The sequence below is a fragment of the Pezoporus occidentalis genome, unplaced genomic scaffold (assembly GCF_034315485.1).
Source record: "Pezoporus occidentalis ecotype Australia unplaced genomic scaffold, CSIRO_AGI_Poc_V1 ctg71, whole genome shotgun sequence".
NCBI lineage: Eukaryota > Metazoa > Chordata > Aves > Psittaciformes > Psittacidae > Pezoporus > Pezoporus occidentalis.
In genome coordinates, this window is record NW_026916062.1 from 1,871,556 (window position 1) to 1,888,873 (window position 17,318).

The 17,318-nt window shown below is 38.9% G+C and overlaps 1 protein-coding gene across 1 annotated transcript in view; it reads left to right on the top strand.

Annotated features, from left to right (window-relative positions):
* The window catches only part of GRXCR1 (glutaredoxin and cysteine rich domain containing 1), a 42,721-nt gene that overhangs the window by 14,665 nt on the left and 10,738 nt on the right, over positions 1-17,318 (top strand). The window contains exon 3 of the mRNA XM_062642428.1: positions 16,203-16,442. Coding sequence (XP_062498412.1) covers positions 16,203-16,442 — 240 coding nt within the window. The remainder of the gene's footprint in view (positions 1-16,202; positions 16,443-17,318) is intronic.

Sequence of the window (17,318 nt, forward strand, 5' to 3'; positions counted from 1 at the left end):
ACAGACTAGAATTCGTTTTCATAGACCACTAATGCCTTTTAATTAACCAAACTGTAATTGACATTTGAGAACTATAAAGGGGATCACTGCATGAGTAAACTGCACCTGGCTATGTTTAAATGTAAAACAACTGAGTCAGAGATTCATGTGTTTTTTCATTATTATTATTAGCATCTGCCAGTGTCTCCAGCAGTATAAGGATACATAGGGAGTATTTTAGAAAGCATAAATGCGCGTCTCATCAAAGAGAAAAGAAAAAGAGGGAAGGGATAACAGTCTTTGTTTTTTTAAAACAACCTTTATCTGCCTGCCATAGAACACTAAACAGGGTGGGTTTTCCAAAGCTGCTGCCAAGTTAAAGAGAAATGGACTAGGGCAGGCATAGTAATTTTCATGACAGCCATTTGCTGCTGATCGACACAAGTCTGTTTCTCTGCAGTATGAAATATTCTGTTGAGTGAAGCAGCAGTCTTTACAGACAGATGGGCCAGCGTGCACATGATCTATCAAACACCTCCTTCTTTAACTGCCCCCCTCAGCAAGTCCTCCTCTAGTTTACTTCTGGCTAAAGCCATCCTTACTTACAAGGATGTTAAGTGCCTTACCTCAAAGAGGACATGAGCTCCTCAGTGATCCTCCCCAGAGAGGCGACTAAAGATTTAAACATCTGAACAGTGTGATAAATAAGCAAAATAAAAAGCTGCTTACAGCAAGAGAAAATAGGATTTGGCCCCCATAGCTAAGGGTGCTGTTTAGGACAAATGTAGTGTGAGGTTTTGTTGTTTTCTAATAATTCTGGATGACATCCTGAGAAACGGTACATAAGTAAATAGTAAAACTACCACCAACGTCTGTATAAGTAACAGGACATTTCCTCTCAAGACAATTAAGCATATTTAAAAAATACTATTTGTATTACTGAAAAGCAAGCCCTAATGTAACTTAAAATTTGAACTGATAGTAAGAAAAATAACTTCACAAGAAAAATAACTACTCACTTATTCAAGTATTTCATAGAAATATAGCAAGTCTAGATATATTTAGCAGTTCTTTTTGGGTAAGTGACCAGTGATAGTCATAACTCATTCAAGTTGACCTACATGCTCTCTTCTTTTATTTCTAGACCTCCTTTTGTTTTGAGTCGAACCAGAAAACAGGAAGGCCCAGAAAAAAATGAATGCAAAAAAAAATGAACATTTTTAAACTTTAAAGCTCCATTTTATTGAAGTTTGATTCTCATTTTACTGTGTCTATTTCACTCTGTTTCTAAAGAGATAGAAGTAAAATAAACACTGATCAAATGTTGAAGAATAATTATTGTTCATACTCCTACATTTAATTGTTATCACTTGGTTGTAATTCACTACTGTTAAGCAATAGGAAATAAAATGGAGGATAAATCTTCTTCTAAGAATAGAGACTTATTTTCAGCTTTCCAGGGCTTGCACATTGTTTGGAATTGTATAATTAATACTAGCATTCTTTTCATGACCCATCTGCTATCCGTTGTTTCAGTTCTCTGGTCTTCTACACTATTTACAGACATGACTTTAGGCAGGCAGATGCTATGCAGCTCAAGCCATACATTTTTAATTTACTGACAGCAGCATTTCTTTAGGTGACATACAGTCGGTTTGTTTTTTGTTTTTTCTTTTTTTTCTTTCCTTACATTAATTAGTTTCTGTTTGCAAAGTATGTTGGAGAAGTAACAATGACCTCCCGATTTGCCTGTTCTCTGACTAACTTCATGTTGTCTTATAGCAGGCACAGAAAATGGGTAGGGATGATAAATTGTGAATCTACTATTTTTATGTTCAAATTTTGTTTGAATTCCTGGCTTTCTGGACATTTAAAGATGCCTGCTCCTTTCTCATGTCAAAGCTACCTTGCATAAACTGTTATGCATAAACTGTTCTGTGATCAGAGTCTTCAGAAAACTGTCTCAAGGTAAACAGCAGCAGCCAGTGAAAGTAGAAATTTAGCTTTTTTTCTTTCCTTGTTTTTCTTGTTGATGTAACACAATCATAAACCCTCACTGGGTTAATTAAAAAGCTATATCCCCTTAGTTTTGCATACATCAGATATGCTACCGGAGCCAAAATTAGTCTAATATGCAATGAAAGTTCAGGTCAAAATTTAGACCTAATCCAAAACACCTCCAAGTGGTCACATGGTTTATGCAAAAATATTCATATGATCTTCATATGAAAGAATAAGATGTGTGACACTTTCAGCGATTAAGACATCTCCAGAAACCTGGAAACTGTGTTCACTGCAAATGCCTCTAGGTTTCCATCTGATTAGTGTTGTGGGTCCTCTGGTGGGCTTCTGTCCCGTTTCGGCTAATTCATTATATGCTCAGCTCTACTGAAATACAGGGCGGAGGCACTGGCTACTTTTGTGCTGGCACCATGGACATCTCTGTCTCCCAGTTATTCTTGTATCCCTTGGGCAGCTTCTAACTCTAACCTTGCGTAAATCTTAAGAAAAGATAAGGGCTGCACTTAAATCAGTTCCTCAATAGCTGCCAAAAACGTCAAGTGTGGCAGTGAAGAGCTCTGTCCTGAGAGAATAAAGTAGAAAGCAAGAGACAGAAGAAAGGCTTCTGAATGCTGGCAGTGTTGGAATAAGCACAGATCTCTCCTGGAGGCCTGGGGAAAACTGCTTGTTAAAGTCCTGAGAGATTACTTTGACCTGGAAGAGAGGTGAAGAGTAATCAGCTTTGCTGGAGGGGTAGGAAATATTACTCTGCAGTCCCATCAGTTCTCTGAAGTAAAGAGAAAGAAAAATAGACTAGGGAAACATGAGGTTTGAATGAAACATGAATTCAACATGAAATGAAACATTTGAATTGAAACATGAGCTTGAAGTCAGAAGGTTTGACAAAGCGTGGTGAATGGGACGACATAGCCTGTTTTTTACACTGCACCGCAACAGCACCTGTTGGTGAGCAAAATTAAGAATAATCCTTTTGTTCATTCTTTTGATTACAATTTAAAAAATACCTGTATGTTAACCACATCTATGGAGAGTTTCCTCCCTAACTTTGTTTTAGCCAGAAGAACAATCTGTAGCATAATTTTCCACCAGAACTTCAGTCTTGACCACAAGGGAATTCGAAGTTTTGCAACATTTTTGCAGTTTTTACCATTTAATCTTCCTGAAATAAACTGCTCATCTGGCACAGCCTATTTCTTAATGGGTGATACAAAAATTTAATAAGCATTTCTAATTAATATTTATTTTATGCATTCAAGGACCGAAGCAGCAAATCAGAGAGATTATATATCCTGTAATTTTTCAGAAGTGTAGTGTTCAATTTCCTAGTCCAGCAATTACATCAAACAAAGGGAAGTTTTTTATGTTGTCACTCACATTGTTCAACTAAGAGGCGTTTATCAAACATAGCAGATAATCAAATATCAGCAAAATTAGAATCATAGAATAGTTAGGGTTGGAAAGGGCCTTAAGATCATCAAGTTCCACCCCCCCGCCATGGGCAGGGACACCTCACACTAAACCATCTCACCCAAGGCTTCGTTGAACCTGGTCTTGAGCACTGCCAGGGATGGAGCATTCACAACCTCCCTGGGCAACCCATTCCAGTGCCTCACCACTCTAACAGGAAAGAACTTCCTCTTTATATCCAATCTAAACTTCCCCTGTTTTAACCCATTACCCCTGTCCTGTCACTACAGTCCCTAATGAAGAGTCCCTCCCCAGCATCCCTACAGGCCCCTTTCAGATACTGGAAGGCTGCTATGAGGTCTCCATGCAGCCTTCTCTTCTCCAGGCTGAACAGCCCCAACTTTCTCAGCCTATCTTCATACGGGAGGTGCTGCAGTCCCCTGATCATCCTCGTGGCCCTCCTCTGGACTTGTTCCAACAGTTCCATGTCCTTTTTATGTTGAGGACACCAGAACTGCACACAATACTCCAAGTGAGGTCTCACAGGAGCAGAGTAGAGGGATAGGATCACCTCCTTCGACCTGCTGGTCACGCTCCTTTTGAGGCAGCCCAGGATACAGTTGGCTTTCTGGGCTGCAAGCGCACACTGAAGCCGGCTCATGATCATTTTCTCACCAACCAACACCCCCAAGTCTTTCTCCACAGGGCTGTTCTGAACCTCTTCTCTGCCCAACCTGTAGCTGTGCCTGGGATTGCTCCAACCCAGGTGTAGGACCTTGCACTTGTCATGGTTAAACTTCATGAGGTTGGCATCAGCCCACCTCACAAGTGTGTTGAGGTCCCTCTGGATGGCATTCCTTCCCTCTAGGGTATCAACCGAACCACACAGCTTGGTGTCATCGGCAAACTTGCTGAGGGCGCACTCAATCCCACTGTCCATGTCAGTGACAAACATGTTGAACAAGACTGGTCCCAACACCGATCCCTGAGGGACACCACTCGTTACTGGTCTCCAGCAGGACATTGAGTCATTGACTACAACTCTTTGCATGCGGCCATCCAGCCAGTTCTTTATCCACCAAGTGCTCCATCCATCAAATTGATGTCTCCAATTTAGAGACAAGGATGTCGCGTGGGACAGTGTCAAACACTTTCCACAAGTCCAGGTAGATGACATCAACTGCTCTACCCCTGTCCATCAGTTCTGTAGCCCCATCATAGAAGGCCACCAAATTGGTCAGGCAGGATTTCCCCTTAGTGAAGCCATGCTGGCTGTCACCAAGCACCTTGTTGATTTTCATGTGCCTTAGCATGCCTTCCAGGAGAATCTGCTCCAAGATTTTGCCAGGCACAGAGGTGAGACTGACTGGTCTGCAATTCCCTGGGTCATCCATTTTCCCCTTCCTGAAAATGGGGGTTATATTTCCCTTTTTCCAGTCATCGGGAACTTCACCTGACTGCCATGATTCCTCAAATATGATGGCCAGTGACTTAGCAACTTCATTCACCAGCTCCTTCAGGACCCAGGGATGGATCTCATCAGGACCCATGGACTTGTGCACGTTCAGATTTTTAAGATGGTCTTGAACCAGATCCTCTCCTACAGTGGGCGCAAGGTCTTCATTCTCACAGTCCCTGCATCTGCCTTCCAAGACTTGGGTCTTTGGTCAGAGCCTTTGCCAGTGAAGACCGAGGCAAAGAAGTCATTGAGAACCTCAGCCTTCTCCAAATCCTGCGTAACGTGGTCTGCTGATAGCTTCTGGAGGGGGCCTACGTTCTCCCTAGTCTGTTTTTTATTCGCTACATACCTGTAGAATCCCTTAGGCCTTAACATCCCTAGCCAAGTTTAATTCTAACTGGGCCTTAGCTTATAACTCTTCTACTAATGCTGCACCTGTAGAAAACAATTGTTTCCGTGGTTGGATGCCAGGTTACAGCACACTCAAATCAGTCTTTCAACAGAGAGTAGGCACAGAGGGCAAATATGGAATAACCCTTGCCAAAGAAAGTTCATTGTTAGGACAGGTGCTGGCTGAAGTTCGTATGATGTGTTCTCTATAGGCGAAGGTAGGTATGAAGTGTTTTCATATTAAATATACTGTAAAACAGCTATGAAAAGTGAAAACTATTATAAACCTCAGCATTTCCCCACTGAAAACCTGAGTTTGTTCTGCCTGAGGAAAAGTCGTATAGGTCAGTGTTGGTCATTGGCTCAAAAGAGCCATTCTGCAAACGCTGTTTATAAGTAATCTAGCACATTTCCTCTTGTGTAAGAAGTCTTGTTACTCTGAAATGAATTGATGAGAGAAAAGGAGGGTAACAGGCTATTTGATGAGTAGCATCAGAGCAATTTTTAACTTCCTTTACTCTCCCTTTTCCCTATTAGCTGATTTCAGAGCTGATATTACAGTTACTGAGCTAAGAGATGGAAGAACAAGACTGGGTTGTGCTGTGGCCCTGCCACTGAAGGCTGAGAAGCAATCAAGCTCTCAGTGAAGACAAAGATCAGTATCAGGAGAAGCAAGCGTACTTCCCATGTGGTTTGAGGACACTTTGCTCACCTGACAAGCAAACACTGTATTTTGTAAAATGCATACAAGCAGGAACTCCCTTGCAACTATATCCGGGTGAATTGTCACTGATGTGTGCCCAAGGGATTGTGGTCCAAGACACAGGAAATCACTGTAATTTACTTCCAGTCAACCTTCTTAGTGACAAATACTTTCACTTTCCATAGTGTATTCTAGGAAATCCTGCTGTTTCATTCACTTTCTTTAATGAATGCCTCACAAATTGCAAAGTATTCCCTCCATCACGTTTACTTTTACATAGCTGAATCTTGGTTATCAATTTGAACTAGCTAAAAACCTCCAAATGTGTCTGTATCATTAGACAAATTAATTGATGTAAAATAATCATCACAGAGTAATACTTTCCATGACTTGTTATGATTGATATGCTCAAAAAACCTCTAAAGCAATGGGACAACACCAAAATCCTGATTTTAAGAGCTACTTAATCCAAGAAATATATGTCTCCAGAGCCATATTTTGTAGGCAAGATCATAACACTGAAAGATAGCATATCAGGTTTCAACTATTTTGGTGTAAGATCCCACAGCACACTTTGGAAATGAAGGGGAAAGTTATATACCTTGCTGAAACTTGGTTTAGATATTTCTTGACTGCTGCCTTAAAATTGCACTGAGAGTTTCCTGTGCAAATGGCAAAGTAAGAACTGAATCTGCCTGTCCTAAAAACATAATTGCACATTATTTTTGCATGGTTATTGCACTGGTTTATGAACACTTTCTGAAATCAGTTTTTCTGGCTATTGCTGTTAAGAAAAGTGGTGAATTATATGTCAGATTTTTCAGATATGGACAGAGTCATAAGAACTTTCTTTGTAATGGTAGTGGCAGTTTCAAAGTTATTAGCAGTCCAAAGTTTATACAGGCCATCTTTAAAAAGATTATCTGTGGGACCATATGTCTGTCTCTAATATTTTGTTGCTATTTTCTTTGTGCTTCCTAAAATTGCATTTTTCTTGGTGTCTTTGTAAGGCTGATAAGAGGGAAGGAGGATTCTAGCCAAGAGCATCACAGAGACCTCATTATTTTTAAATGAAAAACTGAAATAAATTAAGTAACAAACACCCATGCTTCATCATTGGACTACCTGAGAAAGATTTTTCAACTGCATTTTAAGGACAACACAACAGCATTTTGTAAATTAACACTGTAAATTATATTTCACTTATAAGCAACTTTTTTAGGCAGTTACATTAATAGATACATAAATAGTATTTGATGAGAAGTGTGTCATTTGAAGGCTTTTCACAACACACCAGGACTGTGTTGGAAGGCTTTGCATGGAAATTGAAAAAGGGAGACCAAATTTTGGCAATTTTGTGGTATCTGTTGTTTCCAGAATGATATTTTGGCCATTATTACTCTTTGCTGTAATATTTTTATCTACTGTTCTCCATGAATAGATGGAGATTATGATGGTTGCATCTGTCGTGGTTTAAACCCAGTCAGGTAACTTGTTCGCTCACTTCCTCCCCCTTTCTTGCCCTCCCCCTGCTCTCGGAGGGACGGAGAGGAGAATCGAAAAGAATGCAACTCCCACGGGTTGAGATAAGAACAGTTTAGTAACTAAGGTATAACACAAATCACTACTGCTACCACCAATGATAATAATGATAAAGGAAATAACAAGGGAAGAGAATACATCATCTCACCACCAGCCGACTGATAACTCGCCGCCCCAGCCCCACCAAGCTCTGACTGATACCTCCTCCAACCCTGCAGTCTCCCAGCCCTTCCGGCTAACTCCCAGTTACATCCTGGGCATGACGTGCTGTGGTATGGAATACCTCTTTGGTCAGTTTGGGTCAGGTGTCCTGTCTCTGCTTCCTCCCGGCTTCCCCTCCTCCCTGGCAGAGCATGAGGCTCACAAAGTCCTTGGCCAAACCAAAACATCCTTGTTATCAGCTCTGTTCCCGAGCTGAAAGTCAAAACATTGCACTGCACCAGCTACCAAGAAGGGAAAAAATGACTGCTACTGCTGAACCCAGGACAGCATCATAAAAAGGGATAAGAAAGATAACACTTCACTGAGATGTGGTTTGATCCTCTAAATGCTTACCTTTTATCAGCTATAAAATACATTACTGTGCTAACTATGTAGCATAAGATACTTCAGGGACCAAAAACACACTACCACTTCTTCTGAGTCACTATATTTCCTTTGGAAAGAAAAAGAAAAATAAGATCTACTAATCTGACAAAGAATGTAAGGTATGGAAGACAGAAACACAACTTGTCCATTTTCAGGCCTCTTCTGTTGAATGCAGGAACTGTTCAAAGATCTGCATGATGTGAAACAAGAATGTTGGACACTTCTTTTTTTAAACAGCTTCTAGTGCCTCATGTAAACTGCAAAGGACAAAACCTCCTTGTTTGGACCAGATGACCTTTGAAGGTCCCTTCCAATCCAAACTATTCTATGATTCTATGCTTTTCAGTAGCTCTTTCTTCTTCCCTTCTGTCTTTGTGGCAGTTTCCTTGCACAACAAAGAAATGCTTCTCCTTTCTTGCAAACCTATGTACCATTTCCAAGGGTCTTCTGAGAGACACTTTATCTTTTTAATCTGGGAAGAATTTATTGGAGATGGGTAAATATGAAAAGAGAATTAAAGAGCGAGTGAGCAAGCAAGAGATCAACAAGCATTATATCACAGTGTTGTTTCTTCCTGGGACAATTGCAGAATGGCATAAATAAACTAATAAGAAAATATTGATAGTTCTTCCAGTGCTTGGTAAGTAAAATCCAATTAGGAATGGGCAGATATGGATCTTCTTTTGACTCATTTGAATACTGTAATAAATTTTTCCCAGGCTAAATTCCACAGCACAGCTGTACCTCATTGAACAGCAACTACTATTTTCCCAAGAGTTAGTGCCAGCAGGCAGTTTGACTTTAGAAAGTCTATGCAAGAAGAGGCGCCAGGGTCTATCAGAGACCATGAACCCAAGGGAGATAACCTGTTCTCTTATCTGAGCTCTGGTCAACTGAGAGCAGGATGTAGCATGGTTGCATGGGTGTGTGCTGGATGAACAGTAATAAGGACATTGGAGACAAGCTCAGCTGCGGTCTTTGTACTTTCTGAACCTGCTGATAGACGAAACATTGCAAAGAGCAGGGAGAGGCAGGGTCATGCCCTGTACTCCTTTGCTCTGGTATTGTAAGTATTTTATCTGCTTTGAAATGAAAACAGTTTGACTTCCCCTGAATGGCGATCTGAGCCAGAAGATACGTGGGAAAGCCTGCAGTGGCAGAAAAAAAGGTATGATGTTACACCGTATTATCTGAGGAACAGAAAGGTTAATAGCACACATGTACATGGTGTCAGAGCATGGAAAGACCTCCTTCGGATTTCTTTTTTTTTTACTGTTCAGTCAAGTGATTTTAGGATTAAAGGAACAATATAAATATCACATGCAATATTATTACTATTTTTGTTATTTTCATCTAACCTCTCCCCAAAATTGATACAGCCTGAAAAGTATGAATTAATTACAGACATATATGAATATACAATACGAATGTCTTAGTTAAAATGACATCCTATATTTTTTTATGCTGCAGCTGATGAACAATTTTGAGGATGCCAACCTTGAGGTAAAACTGTGCTATATTACAATCAGCAGTGTGTGGCAATTGTGTGGGTAAGAGAGACAAGAGTTGCTCAGAAGTTAGAAGGTCAAAGAATTCAGGTTCTTCCAGGATCACATCCTTTCTGTATAACTGTAACCAGCTCCTCAGTTATCTATCCCTATGAAACTGGATTATATGGTACATTCCCTGAGTTGGAACCCTTGACCCAGCAGAGGAGCCTCAGCTCCTGTGCAGTTTTTGGAAAATGATATATTCCTAGGGTGTTCTTTGTGGGGGAGGTGAGTGTCAGAATACAGGCACATGAGTATTTGTTCTGTTTTAAAAGATGAAAAGAAATGTGACCTGACTGCTTTCTTAGGGAAAACAAAACTAGTATCTTTGTTTGGGAGTGTCCCAGACTCTTTGGCTACCTTGTTTAGGAGTGCAGCTCTTGATGCTCTTGATTGTAAAGTGGCATTGATAGACTTTCCTAGTTTGCTGATGGTTATGAGGATGATAACTGGTGATATCATTCCATTGTAGACACCAAGTCCTACAGTTATGGTCCCTGTAGCTACCAAAACTGGTAAGAAAAAGTGCAGTGTTTTTGAAGTGATGTATTTAAGAGAAGGTGACATGAGTATACAACTTGCACTATTGCAGAAATTAGTCTTTATTCCACTGAGCTTTGCTGATATGCATAGTTATCTGAATTTAGTATAGTTCAAGTTCTAAATAAATATTGATATAATGCCAGACACTTGAACACAGTGCAAACTGGGCCTAACGTAATAAAGCACTTAAGAAAGTACTTAAATTTAACTGTGCACTGTGATCTGCTGTGTGAGATCCAATGGAGAGTTGGAACTGCAAACAGTTAAGTAGAAGGGAATGTGATTTTGTACTGAGTGCACACTGTGGCTGGGGACTGCAATTCCTCCTGTATGTGTACATAGATCTTACCTGCCAAAGAAAAATATTTTACTTTGGTTGATAAAGTCTGTTTGTTGGAAGAGGTCTTCTGGCAAGTGAATCAATTCTTGCTGAAAAATGTCAGTGAACCTTTCATTTGAAGCAGGCAACCAGCAACGACAGACAGAAGGGACTGGCTCACAACTCCATTATCATTGTATAATGGTGTTGTGATAGCAAATATTGTAGTTTTCACTAGAACACAAACCTTCAGTCTCTAGCCATTTATTTCAAAGAATGTTCCCCCTTTTCATCTAAACAGTGACATGATGGAAAGTACACGTTTCATTAAAAGCTATACATTTTGGAAAATGTATGTTCTGATGAAGTGTCATGTAGATAAAAATTGATACATTTTGCTGATGATAGATTTTTAATTGAAAATTATCTTTCAGAACATATTCATTACTTTCAGTATACAATTTGAAAGCCTTTTAAAACTCAGAAGCTAGTAAGAGCTTTTCAACCTTGCAGAAATGAAAAGTTTAAATTGATTTTAGTATTTTAATTTTTTTTTTCCTGCAGAAGTTCTTCAACAAAAAAGTCATAGCTGTTTTCTTCCCTTCTGTTTCTGAGTGGAAAATGAAAAGCCCAAACCAGACTGTGGTCAGAAAATTAATGTTAGACAATAATTCTTCTTGCCACTCAGTTATTGGTACTGATTCAAGCTATAAGCTATACAATACCGACTACAAAGTGAGCAGCTTAACTCAAAGCTTCTACAAATGCAGGGCTACATAAATATATATATGTATGCACATATATGCATAGATACATATATGTATGCTTGTTTTCTCTTGCTCAACATTTTCACATTTCCTCTACATCATGAATGATGCATTTTCTCACCGAAGTATCTCTGGAACAGGGATTGTAATGTGCTCTAGATTTCTGCCTCAGCCTACTTAGCGGACAGCAGATACTTCTTCCAGTCTGATAGTATCTAATTACAGAGCCAAGGGGTGCGTATTTCAGTAGAACAGTCTGGGATGCTGAAAGGTGATATTCTGAGACAGAGAAGGGCATATCAGCCATTAATTTAGGTCACAGAAGCAATTCACTATCGCGTGAATAACATTAAGTTGAATGTTATAGCCGAACATAATAAAAACCTATACGAATCTCATATGAGAGACAGGTTTGTGTTAACATTTCACATTTGTGGAAGTACTATACCAGCTCACTACTCTTAGCAGAAAAATATTCTGCCTTTTCTGGAATACAGTTGCTCACATAATGAATATTATGTATAGAGTGGGTTTGGTGGTGGAAATTTTTTTTTTTCATTTTTTACTTTGTACTCTGAAAGAACTGACTCCAAATTTATGAGTGACGCCACCACCGAAATAGACTATACATGGATGTGACGGTAAATAGCTGTTCTTTTCACACCAATGAGGTAAAAAAAGTTTATCCTTTCTACCCAGAGAGAAGACTTAAAAATTAAATAGTCCATGGTTACTTTCGCAGTGGTGTTGTCATAGTTTTCATTTGCAACAAAATAGAAGTGAGGCTGAAGTCATGAGTGTTCTTACTGCGGGGCTTGTCTGCCTACTTGCTTACAGACATGATTGTATACAACGGTTTTCAAAAACCAAATATTACTACCAATTATTCCGCAGGGTCCAGCAGTGGTCCTTACACCACGAGTAGAAAAGCATTGGCTTGGACCACTTCCTGTGCTCTGAATTTGGCCAGCTCTTGGCTGTGCTGCAAAAATATCCATGTTATGAGTTCTGGTCCAAAGATAAAGAGCCAGTCAAAGTCAGCAAGGCAGATATAAAAATGCCATGAAAGATAATCTATAGTCTTGGGAAAGCAATTTGTGTCAGACATGCCGAAGAAATTATCTAGTATTATTATTCAGTAATTCATTTTATAAATTCCCCTCAGAAATAGAAGTGTGAGAGATAACTTCTCAAGGTAGGGGGGCAGGACAGAGCAAGAGCAGTTATGGAACAAACACAGAAACACAAAATGCTGTTGCTGCTACTTCAGTTGCAGCTGGATCCAGAAGCTAAGGATAGAATACAGTGGGGAAGGTCTGAACCCAGTGACGTCCATGGGAGCTTAATACCATACATATTCAGCTGGTTTTCAGAAGCACCATGGAAACACCTGACTGTTACACTGTATTTTCAGAGCTGCTGAGAAGATTGTTATTATTGTCATGGAAGCTAATACAGAAAAGGGAAATTCTCAAACACATATTTTAGGAGTAAAATTGCCAAACATTTTATATTTCTGCAGCTCCAGTAACACACAAAGCTTTCTTAAAAAATATTCCAAAATATTAAAACCACTTGGAGATTCACATATTTGTTGTTGGACACTTACACTGACTACCAGGATTTCTTTTAAAAAAAGATGTCATATTTCAGTGACCTTCTCTACTTTATCATTTACCTTGTTTTGTTTTACAGTCTCTTTCTTGTTAGATTTTTAAGCTGTTTGTTTACACATCTTTATACTACTCTTCCTTTGTCAGTATCCTGACATATCAGATTTTGGTTTATTATATTTTTTTTGTTATTTCTGGCTTTTTCACCCTTTTCAAGTTCCTTGCATCCCTCCATTTCTTGCTTACCTGCTCGCTCTATGAGGCTTTCTCTATTTCACCAGCAATTTCTTCCTTTGTTCTGTGGTGTCTCTTGATACTAAGCTCATGTATTTAGCCTCATGGGATGACATCCCTCATGCTTTTTGCAGAAGATTTGCTCAGTTAATGATTGCAATTAATTGCAACCATGTCAGATGGATGCCAGTGGGATGGCAGAGGGATAGATTTCCCCAGTTGTGCACCAAAGTGTAACTAACTCCTCATTTGCAGAAGTTATGATCCACCTGGTAGAGAAGTCTGTGAAAAGACTGAGTCAGGTGCAAAATAAGAAAGATCTTTTCTCATGTATTCTCATGTTCAGCCTTGAACTGATGAAACAATTCCTTTTTGTCTCTGGACTGATCAAAAAAGGGCAGCTGTTCCTAAGTACTGAGAGTGGCGTGTGTGCCATGAAGTGATGCTGGTCATGCTACTGCTATTGCTTGTTGCCTGATGCTCCCAAGCAAAAGACAAGCTCTGCAGGCTGATGTAGTAAAACAAATACTGCATTTGGACCTCTGGGGAGATGGTATCACTGTTAAAATAAGACCCATGAATGTTGTAGAGGATTATTACTAAAGCGACTTTAATTCCCTCTGAAACCTTAATCCGTCTTTGGCAGCCTTTCTACGTGGATGCTTTCTCTGAAGCAGGTTCTAGGCCCATGTGCCTGGGGTTTTCTGAATCTGACACAAAAGTTGCCACATGAGGCCAAATGATATCTGTAAACTTTAGGTTTCAATGAAAATCCCACTTAGAGGAAGTATGAGAAAGTGGTCAGTTGCTCCAACCTTTTGTTCCACAGCCTAAGTAAAGTTTTTTTCATGCTCACTAACCAGAAAATTACCCTCTTCTTAACTTCAGCTAAAATTTTATGTGTATTTGTGAGTTATATGAGATTATTCTAATTTGAAGCTTGTTATGCAAAAGTGCCTAAACTAATTTTCTACAATATCTTTCTATTCATTTGTTTACATAGCTTGTCATTTGTTATGTTTTTGCCACAGGAATTGCGCAACCTGGGAAGAGCACAGCGTTCAAACGTTATTCAAAGGCATATTCTAGTAACTGAATATTACAAGCTGTAGCCAGTGAGTTGGGTAGCAAAAAAAAATTAGTATATATTCTCATTAATAAAAACCTTGTAAATCTCTCTGTCTTGACTCCTATTTTTAATTACCAGTGTGGTTCCAGGCAGGTGACAGGAATAATTTTCCTGGTATGATAAAGTCCTACCAAGGACAAGTTCTGTGGCATTTGTAGGAGAGAAAACAAGTGTTTACTAAAATGTCCCTAAAGAATTATTTAGTCTTTGTGCTTGATGTTTCTTCACAGGGGAAACAAGGATATTTCTCCACTGCCACATGAGGAAAAAACAAAGGAATAAACATAAAAGTGACTCTACATACACACCTACCACTTGATATCTTTCCAGATCACTTTACAACTTTCCATTTTTCCATCTCTTCAGCTGCTTATTTGTATGCTGCAGAGACACCACAGTCCTGATGCTTCACTAGATAGTGACTGTCTGTATCTATGCTGCCAGCCTCTGGTGTCTAGGAACAAACAGAATTTCCATCCAGTTGAATATTTTTGTACTTCAAAATGTGTTTTCACTCCAAAAAGGAGAAAAGCAGCCCCCCTTTTTTATACCATTTGTTAATCTGGATTTTTGCATCCAAAGAGAAATAAATACTGACCAACCACAACATGCTTCCTTCCAGAATGGGAGCTGGAAAGCCATTACATTACATATGTTTGCATTTACACTTCCAGTGATCTATAAATGAGCTGTGAAATACAAATGTTTTTCCTAAGAACTCTTCTCTGTATGTTGAACCTTGTAAACACCTTTCTAAGCAGAATATGCTTTTTGATACGACCTTTTTTTTTTGGTAAGATAAATCATGACTTTGTTATGAGGCAAAATCTGCAATGGCATCTGCCCAATTTTACAACTATGTCTTTACAGTTATTACATGGCATTGTTCAAAAATTACCTATTCATCCATCAAGGTTCATTTTCCATAGGTTGCTACATTATTGCCTAACTTGTGGTTTTACTCTGAAATACTGCTGAAATAATTAAATATCAGTTGGTGAATGTAATGGATAATTTGAAAAGCTTGAAAATGTCTTTTTAAAAAAGCTAGAGTTTTAGCTATTTTTCTGAACATAATATCTTCATTTAAGGCAATAATTCTCAGGCTCTTTGAAAAAGTACCACAGTCTTGGGCAAACTAATTCCTGCAATGTTTACACTCCCTAATTGTTTTCATCCCAGAAAGGAAAGATGGGGCATAAACGTTTATGTGCAAAGAAGTGGGTAAAAAGTCAAAACTGAACTGAATTGTATTATGAAACTTTTTACAGCCAAGGGAACTGCCTCCTCTAGCTGCAGCAGGCTTTGAATCAGATGCTGAATATTCACAGAAGGTACTTTTTAAATTGTCTGTTGGATGTTAGAGTAACTCGATGTGGATCTGTGCTAAAAATTAGAGATATGTCTCCTCTGCGGTCATAATCTAGTTTAGAGTGGAGAGACCTAAAGTGTTCTAAGTTAACAGTGGCTTATGGATGTGATGAGGCTTAGACTTAGGCTGCCACCCTTGCTTAAAGGAGGCTGTCAACAGCACCTGAGCTAGCACGTTTTGACTTAGTCTGGGTACTGCTAGGCTGTGGTTGTGGAACCATGAGTCACTGTTATAACAGAATCAGACATCAACAAAACAGTGATGATTTATTCACATTTCAAATTCTGCCAGGATCTAAAATATATCTGTTTTTTGAAAATGTTTAACTTGTTTCACCATCTCCAAAACTTTCCAAAAGAAATAAAGTTGCATCTTGCTTAGAGAAATGGCTTAGATTTCCTTAAGTTGGGCATTGCAAGACCTTAATTCCTCCCTTTCCATCTTTACATTTGGAAAAAGTAGAATGTTGGATTGTGTTTTCAAGATGCAATTCTTTTTTCCTTAAATAAGAATTGAAATGAATTTTTTTAACACTTGGAAGTTATTAACATCTTAATGATAATAGAACCTTTTTCTTTTTTGCAGGTATCAACGGTGCTGGAGTTTGGCCGCATAGTGATTTATACTACCAGCCTTCGTGTGGTGAGAACCACTTTTGAACGCTGTGAACTGGTTAGAAAGATCTTTCAAAATCACAGAGTTAAATTTGAAGAAAAAAACATTGCTCTGAACAGCGATTATGGAAAAGAACTAGAGGAAAGATGTAGGAGGGTCTGTGAAGTTCCCTCACTCCCTGTGGTGTTTATTGATGGCCATTATCTTGGGGTAAGTAAAGCAGAAGCCTATGTTTTATTTTGCAGTTTGGAAGAGCAGATGAAAATCTTGATGAATTAGAAACAGGGCTTTTAGAAAATTGCTTGCAATGCTGGAATGATGGGTACAATCAAAGACTGAGATCCCTTTGGGGTATGTGCTGGACAGATACACACTGGTAGGTTTGACCTGAAGATGCAATAGACAGCCTGAGAGAAGCTATCAGGAAGGGAATAAGAGTTAGTAACACAATCTAAGCTGTCCCATGTTTCTTCAGTAATAGCTTTGTAGCTGAAACTGAAAATCTAGAGAAATAGATTTTATTTTTTCTTCCCCTTATGGGAAGTTGTATGTAAGATTGATGCAAGAAGATGAATACATATAGCATAAGCCTGTATTTTAGTAATATCTATTGTGAATATGAAACTAACAGCTGAGGAGCCAGACCTGAAACACATACTAAATTTTATGATGTAGTCTGTATGAGGATCTGTAACCAACTGAACATTATTTTCAGTACAGAATTGATCACTACTTCCTTTTACAAAAGTCCAGCAGTAAGAGATAAAAAAACAGCCCAACTCTGTCCTGTTGCCAGACATAAATTCCAAATGGATAACTCTAGTCCAAGTTTGGTCTCTGGTACTCTGGGTATAAAAGCCTGTTGATATTTGAAATTACCTTTCCATTAACGGCAGCCTGTACTTTCAAAATGCGTTTCTTGGAAACTGAAGAAATCAGAGTTTAGAAGAAAAAGATTCTAGAAAGTGGCATAAAAAAAACCAGCTTGAGAGCTCAGACAAGGTATTTGTCTTAAGTGGTAAAGAACTAGCAATTAGCTCCAACAGTGAGACTGTGATTTGTGAAGGCAAACTATATTTAAACACA